Here is a 7,922-nt window from a genome sequence, read left to right as displayed (position 1 = left end):
TTCTCTCTCTAAAAGTTCACACTCTCTCCTAACCAAACAACACCTAAACGACCTCAAAATGAAAATTTTCAAGAATTAAAATTCATTAGAATACCATTAACTCTTCAATTTTTTTATTTTATTTTGAGGCATCAACAGTCGTTTTGAGGCATTGAGTGGTCACCAGTGTTAAAAAGTGCAAAGAATGACCATGCCGTTAAGAATTGAAGTTCAGTGACCGTAATATTAAAATGGGTAAAATTCAATGGCCATAAATGTAATTTCTCTGATGTGTTTATTAATATAAATGTATCAATTATACATCCAGAATGCCCTGCCAATGGGGGGCCACTACTAAAGACGGGAAGAACCATGAGACCAACCCTAGTGATAAATCCCGAGTGACTAGTCGCTCCTTTATAGTGTTTCTTACACCAACTCGAGCCCATAGACGGAAAACGTTACAATGTTTCATTCACCACTGCCGCTGATTGCTTTAAATGTTCGCTCTTTCCAGTTACATATATACACTCTCCATCATTATACAAGTGACGACTAGTTTTTATTTTTATTTTTTAACAAATTTTTTTACTATGATGACCTTACCAATAGAAACGTGACAATTGTGCACTTTCTTTTCTTACACCAACCATCTTCCAATGAGATAGCATGATTCTCTTTTTTTTATTGGTCGGATCCATTACACCCGATTAACTGAATGTTGTTATTCGGAAGAATTCTCACGCAAATTTTAAAAAATAGTTAGTAGTACAAATTTAATTTTAATAATTTAAATCGAAATTTGACAGTAAATTGAAAAAGACATGAACATTGGAATGAGATAGTACAAATAATCAATACTGATTGGACACAAGAGAGCTGAGCTGAGTCTGAGCTGAGCTAAAGAAGAAGAAGCACCAAAAAAAAAAAAAAGTTCGCCATTATCATCTTCTGTACGAAAAGGTAACTCTCTCTATTTCTCTCTCTAAAACTATGCTAAATTCGTGCCACACCAACCATTCTCCAACTCTGTTTTTTTAATTTAGTAATAAAGATTTAATCTTTATTTGCCTAATCCAGTTCAATTTCTGTAGATAAAAAAGTCAAAAAGAAATGGCTAAGAAGGAAACGAAGAGTCTTGGATTCTTCCTTTAGTCCGTGGGCGGCACCATCTCCTATTCTTTAAACCCTAAACTTCCCCCCAATTTACGCTTTATGCCCAACTTCACCTGCTTGCTTGTTGCAACTCTAAAATAATATTCAATTCAATTTAATAAAATAAGAGTAAAAGTAAAGCTTGTGCTGTGGAGAGAGAGAGATAGAGAGAGAAGAAGTTTTTGTTTTCCTTCCCACTTTTTCTCTCCGGTTAGATTCAGGGGATTTCTCCAGATTTGAGGTTTAATTTTGATTGTGTAGTAGTTTATTTAATTTTTGGGAGATTGCAGGTGTAGATCTGAGTAGTTCAGTGGAGGAAGATGACAATTGTATGAAGGTATGGGGGTTTGATTCAATTCCTAGATTTCTGCAGTTTTATAAGGTTTTATCTAATAATATCAACTGAATCAATCATTTTTTGACATTTGTGCTTCTTTGTTATTAGAAATCGGCACTTCTGTTGAATCTTTGTGTGACAATTTCATAGTAGACTTGTCTATTACTAACGTTGACCTGGATGCAGAGCTGATTTTGTCAAATGATTTATAGGTTTTGATTTATTGATTGAAGGCCGAGGAATTTGGGGGTTTTTTTGGTAAGGGAAGGGAGAGATGGAGGAGGTAAGTGCACAAGTCGCTCCTCCGATGTTCATCCATCAAACACTTTCGAGTCGATTTTGTGATGCTACTTCCATGGCGAAGAAGCGTGATCTTTCTTATCAGATGAACAGTTTTCAGCTTCAACAGCATCATCGTTTTGTTCAAAACCCTAAAGATAATTGGAATCCGAAGTCATGGGATTGGGATAGTGTGAGGTTTGTTGCGAAACCATCGGGTGATGCTGACACCAACGGCTTGCAATTAGGAACTCCGTTCTCGGAGCAGCGGAGGAATGAACCTTCTCGTAATTTGAAGAAGGTTGGGGATGAAGATGACGGTTTACGTTTGAATCTCGCCGGAGCTTTAACTGCAGTCGAGGAGCCTGTTTCCAGGCCTAACAAAAGAGTCCGTTCTGGATCTCCCGGCACAGCCACATATCCAATGTGTCAGGTTGATAACTGTAAAGAAGATCTATCCACTGCAAAGGACTATCATCGTCGCCATAAAGTCTGTGAGGTTCATAGCAAGTCCAGCAAAGCTTCAGTTGGGAAGCAGATGCAGAGATTTTGTCAACAGTGTAGCAGGTTTTCATTCTTTAATTGATATACTCTTTCTTTTCCACATTAAATTCTTCATTCCTTGCTTCTCTGTACGATCTCTATTGTTTTAGCTTAAGTTCTTAGTGCAGAATATGTGTTTTCGGTCTCCTTAATTTTAGGATCTTTCTGTTTTCTTTCCATGGCTGGTCCAACTTGACTTACCCCATACCTTTATTGCTCTATCTAGGTTTCATCCACTCTCTGAGTTTGATGAGGGGAAGAGAAGTTGCAGGCGCAGGCTCGCCGGGCACAATCGAAGGAGGAGGAAAACACAGCCTGATGATGTTACCTCACGGCTGCTTCTCCCTGGAAACAGGGATACAACAAGCACCGCTAATTTAGACTTGGTCAATTTGTTGGCTGCTTTAGCTCGAACACAAGGTGAAAGCAATTGTCTATGAATCGAAGCTTTTCTTTTCCTCTTCATGTTTTTTTGAAATTCAATTGTTTGAAATGCAGGGAAGAATGAGGAGAAAAATTTACATAGCTCATTGGTGCCAAATAAGGACCAGCTCATTCAGATTCTTAGTAAAATAAATTCATTGCCTCTGCCTATGGATCTTGCCTCGGCGCTGTCTAGTATTGGAAGTTTAAATAAAAAAAATCCAGAACAACAATCAGCAGAACTTCTAAACAGGTTGCGCGGAGCCTCATCTTCTCCATCGACCTCGGACTTGCTTGCAGTCCTTTCAGCAACTTTGGCAGCATCTGCACCAGATGCTCTTGCATTTCTATCTCAAAGAAGCAGCCAGAGCAGTGACAGTGAAAAATCTAAGTTGTCTTACCCTGTTCAATCAAATGGTCCCGATCTACAGAAGAGGCCGATTACAGATTTCCCTACTGTGGGTGGTGGGGAGAGAAGTAGTAGCTGTTTCCGGTCTCTTGTTGAAGATTCAGACTGTCAAATTCAAGAAAGTCATCCTAATTTACCTTTACAGCTATTTAGCTCATCGCCAGAGAGTAATAGCCCGCCTAAACTAGCATCTTCTAGGAAGTATTTCTCTTCTGGCAGCAGTAATCCAAGTGAAGGGAGGTCATCCCCCTCGTCGTCTCCTCCAGTTGTTCACAAGTTGTTCCCATTAGAGAGCACGGCGGAGACTGTGAAATCTGAAAAGATGTCCACCAGTAGAGATGCGAATATCAATGCTGAAGGTAGCAGAACACACGGCAGCATGTTACCTCTCGAACTCTTTAGAGTTTCAAATGGAGGAGCTGATCAAAGTTCATATCAAAATTTCCCATATCAAGCTGGTTATACATCTTCTTCTGGTTCTGATCATTCGCCTTCTAGTCAGAATTCTGATGCTCAGGTAGCTTGGCGTTTGGATTTGTTTTTCTAGTATTTTGCTTCAATGTTTTTGCAAGCGAATAAGTGCTAATTCTCATTCCAATTGCAACTCAATGGTTGCATCTTTCCTCCGCAGGATCGCACTGGGCGAATAATCTTTAAGCTCTTTGATAAAGATCCCAGTCATTTCCCCGGGAAACTGCGCGCACAGGTTAGTTTATGTAGTCTTTGTTTATGATGGAGAGGGGAAGAGATGCAGTATTGTTTGCTTTTCTGTTTTACTTAATAAGCATTGTTCTGCTTTTCTCTCAGATCCTCAATTGGCTTTCTAACAGTCCGTCTGATATGGAGAGCTACATAAGACCTGGTTGTGTGGTTCTTTCCGTTTATTTGTCAATGTCGTCAGCTGCATGGGAGCAAGTGAGTGAATTGCTGCACCGTTTTAGGAAGTTAAGTGTAGCTATATGCTGACAATTTGCTTGGTGTTTTTGGTCCTTGCAGTTTGAAAAAGGCCTGCTTCAGAGAGTTGATTCTTTGGTTCAAGAGTCAGATTCGGATTTCTGGAGAAGTGGAAGGTTTTTATTGCACGTTGGCAGACAACTAGCGTCATATAAAGATGGTGCGTAAAATAGGATCCAGCTCTTTTCCTGTTTTAACTATTTTATTTCTCCTGTGGTCATCTTAGTAGTCTCTGGGCCTTTTTTCCTTCCCGAGGATGATGCTGTATATACTCTATACTCCCTCCGGTCTGAAATAGATGTCGCTTTAGGATTATAAGTTTGGTCTTTTCTATATATGACGTTTTATAATATCAATGCCCTTTTGACAATTTTTTCTATAATTTGCTCTTATTATGGTAAGAGAGAGGGTTAGTATTAATGCAAATAATTCTAATTAAGGAATAACATTTAAGAAGAAAGAATTTTTGCATAAAAGTAGTGTTTTAGGAGAGAAGTATTGAGGGCAAATTAGTCATTTTAATAGTCTAATTAATGTTTTATTGGTTTTGGTGAAAAACCTTAATCGACATCTATCCTAGACAGGAGGGAGTAGTATATACTCGAATGAATATCGGGGTTTGGCCTTTTCATGTTATTATGGAGAAAAAAACTTACATATGGTAATGATGCGTACAACGAAGAGATATGGTATAACATTAACTGTTCCATATTTGTATATAATAAAAATTCAGGAAGGATTCGTTTATGCAAATCATGGAGAACTTGGAGTTCACCCGAGTTGATGTCAGTGACCCCGGTCGCAGTTGTTGGTGGTCAAAAAACCTCTCTTCGGTTAAGGGGAAGGAATTTGGCTACTCCTGGAACCAAGTAAGCAAAATTATTCTCTTCAATGAAATGGATTTTTGTGACTTGTATCCGAGTTTTTGTTAAAGCTTGTCTGTAAATTTGGCAGGATTCACTGCACTTACATGGGGGGATATACGTCAATGGAAGTCATGGGATCAACTTCTCCAGGAGCAAGGAATGATGAGGTTAACATGAATAATTTTGAAATCCATGGTGCATCTCCTAGTGCATTCGGTCGTTGTTTCATCGAAGTAAGACTCCTAACTTTTGTTTGAATCTATTTCAAGTATATTTGTGCTCTATAGAACGTTTAAGAATGATGAGTGCGATGTGTGGCATATCGTAACAGGTAGAAAATGGATTCAAGGGCAACAGTTTTCCTGTAATAATAGCAGATGCTACAATCTGTAAAGAGTTGAGACTCCTCGAATCCGAGCTTGATGAAGAGTCTAAAGACTGTGATATCATTTCAGAAGAACAAGCTCAATACTCAGCTCGTCCAAGATCAAGGGAGGAAGTTCTACGCTTCTTGAATGAACTTGGATGGCTATTCCAAAGGAAAACATCTTCTACATTTGATGTTCCAGATTATTCGCTTACCCGGTTCAGGTTTTTGCTAATTTTTACTATTGAACGAGACTACTGTGCATTGGTCAAAACAATTTTAGACTTGCTGGTGGAAAAGAATGCCGAGATGAGTGGGCTATCTACAGAGTCATTAGAGATGCTGTTTGAAATTCAGCTAGTGAACCGGGCTGTGAAAAGGAGGTGTAGGAAAATGGTGGACTTGCTTATCCATTATTCTGTAGCCTCCTCCAAAAGTTACATTTTCCCACCGAGCATTGCAGGACCGGGTGGCATCACACCCCTACATTTGGCTGCATGTACAACTGGTTCAGATGATTTGGTTGATGCTTTGACAAATGACCCACAAGGGGTAAGTTTTCTTCGGCTTCTTGCTCTTCCTGCTATCATTTGTGAAATGGGTTGACACGAAAATGCGATTTACATTACCTGTAAATGAAACGAATTAGTGTTAAGGGTTAACAGGTTTGGGTTTTAAACAGGAGACACGTTCCACAAAATAAATGAGTCGTGGTCACTGTTTGACTCGCTGACTTGTTATGACCCGTATATTTTTTTGACTAGTTGATGGGTCGTGTCAACCGGACCTGTTTAACTCATTTAACCTTAACTAAAAGTGTTGAAACACGTTATTTGTGTAAAACGGGTCTGTTATTTTTTTCCATATTTAATTAATCGTGTCGTTTTGTGTCAAGGTTCACCAAAATAGGTTGACATGACACGTTACCATCCGCCAACCCATTTTGACACCCTTAGTTAGAATACATTATGTAATCTCCTTTTTCTCCTATTGACCTCTTTTTGTCCGGGGTGCTTATCCCGAAAATCATATTTGTCTAAAAAGTTTCCTTTCTGCAGATTGGATTGTCCTGTTGGGATTCGGTTCTCGATGCAAATCAACAGTCTCCATACGCATATGCTGCTATGACAAATAATCACTCTTACAACACATTAGTTGCCCGGAAACTCGCAGACAGAAGAAACGGTCAAGTTTCTGTGACCATAGGGAATGAGATAGGTAAGCCATTGCCATCTTCAACACAAGGGCGTAGATCTTGCGCCAAATGTGCAACCGTGGCAGCAAAATACAACAGGAGGATTATGGGTTCACAAGGCCTGCTTCAGCGTCCGTTCATTCACTCAATGCTCGCCATTGCCGCAGTCTGTGTTTGCGTGTGCCTGTTCTTACGAGGTGCCCCTGATATCGGCTTAGTTGCTCCCTTCAAATGGGAGAATTTGGATTATGGCACTATATAGTGATGAATCAGACTCGTTTTGGGAAGAATAAGGAGTTTCGAGCTCGAGTTCGAGTTTGAAAATATCCTACTTGGAGCAGGCAGTTTGCAATCAAATCTACCCGCATTCCTACGAGTTGATCTTTGCGCGACAACAATAAAGAACAAAGGGAATTACAGATAGTTGCTGGTGTGCACAAAATGCAGCAGAGCACATCTTTGTTTTGGCAGATTCTGAGTTCTCTTATTATAATTTTTTTCGTATCATCGGAATGTTTCGCCATAGCAGACTTAAAGCAGAGGCTGTCCGGCCAAGAGATGGTTATGAAGCATTTTATCTATCTATACGGTGAAGCCATGAGACCCGGAATGAAGGGTGTTAGCAGGGAGGAGGAGACGTTAATTTACGAGAAAGCCCTTTCGTTTTCGTTAGTTTTTTTTTTTGTTTCGAAACTAAAGTAGTGATGAAGTACTAAGTTTGACGCTGTTTATTGATTTCTTTATTGTAAAGTTGATAATTTTAGGATAAATTATAGAACAAAAATATTGTATAATCATAGTGAAATATTTGTTAAATTATATTTGCAATAACATAATCCTTTATTTATGGCATTTTTTTTAGTATAAAGTTAGATTAAATAAAAAAGTAAATTAAATGTCAATATCATGGAAAACTTTGAACATATTTAAAGCATAATTCTGGGAATATGCCCCTTTATCTATCAGTGAGTCACTGTCATTTTTAAGATGTTTGTTTGCTAATATTGTGGTGATGGCAAGAATTAAATTATGAAAACAATTTATAAATTGACAGCGAATTCGGATGTCTTTAGGACAACGGGTGGTCGAGATTAGACATGTTTATAGGTTCGGGTAGTCGCTTGGTCCATCCAGGCCTGTGAAGGTCAGATGTCTTTAGGACGATGGGTGGTTGAGATTAGACCTGTTTATAGGTTTGGGTAGTCGCTCGGTCCATCCAGGCCCATGTATAATGGGTCAGGTCTTGATAAGAAAAAATTACTTTAGTTCTAGCTCGGTTTACCTCCGTTAAAGCTTGAGTTTTATAAAAATAGCGCGGTTTGGTCCACTCCGGCTCGTTCTGTTAATAGTAATTATTATATTTATATGTTGATATATAAATAATTATTTTTAAGTAAAAATTTAGCATCACATCT

General features: G+C 38.8%; 1 protein-coding gene across 2 annotated transcripts; it reads left to right on the top strand.

The window, feature by feature from the left end:
- The first annotated feature begins 1,071 nt into the window (after positions 1-1,071).
- LOC136235582 (squamosa promoter-binding-like protein 14) lies at positions 1,072-7,359 on the top strand. 2 transcript variants are annotated; one of them, XM_066025370.1, is made up of 12 exons: positions 1,072-1,344; positions 1,425-1,471; positions 1,684-2,317; positions 2,520-2,713; positions 2,792-3,642; positions 3,757-3,831; positions 3,933-4,040; positions 4,122-4,239; positions 4,813-4,948; positions 5,034-5,178; positions 5,277-5,864; positions 6,371-7,359. In XM_066025370.1, exons 3-12 carry the CDS (start codon positions 1,746-1,748, stop codon positions 6,767-6,769), a joined length of 3,186 nt encoding a protein of 1,061 aa, XP_065881442.1. In that variant the 5' UTR covers positions 1,072-1,344; positions 1,425-1,471; positions 1,684-1,745; the 3' UTR covers positions 6,770-7,359. The 2 variants fall into 2 exon arrangements, with proteins under 2 accessions (XP_065881442.1, XP_065881441.1); XM_066025369.1 differs by having other exon boundaries at positions 1,072-1,471.
- Positions 7,360-7,922: the final 563 nt, after the last annotated feature.

Source organism: Euphorbia lathyris, chromosome 7 (assembly GCF_963576675.1).
Source record: "Euphorbia lathyris chromosome 7, ddEupLath1.1, whole genome shotgun sequence".
Classification (NCBI taxonomy): domain Eukaryota; kingdom Viridiplantae; phylum Streptophyta; class Magnoliopsida; order Malpighiales; family Euphorbiaceae; genus Euphorbia; species Euphorbia lathyris.
This window is presented reverse-complemented; position numbering and strand designations above follow the sequence as displayed.

Excerpts from the sequence above, each read along its gene's own strand:
- LOC136235582 (XM_066025370.1), top strand. The coding sequence starts at position 1,746 with ATGGAGGAGGTAAGTGCACAAGTCGCTCCTCCGATGTTCATCCATCAA. Across the intron at positions 3,832-3,932 it reads CCGGGAAACTGCGCGCACAG|ATCCTCAATTGGCTTTCTAA; the intron begins GTTAGTTTATGT and ends CTTTTCTCTCAG. Across the intron at positions 4,240-4,812 it reads ACTAGCGTCATATAAAGATG|GAAGGATTCGTTTATGCAAA; the intron begins GTGCGTAAAATA and ends ATAAAAATTCAG.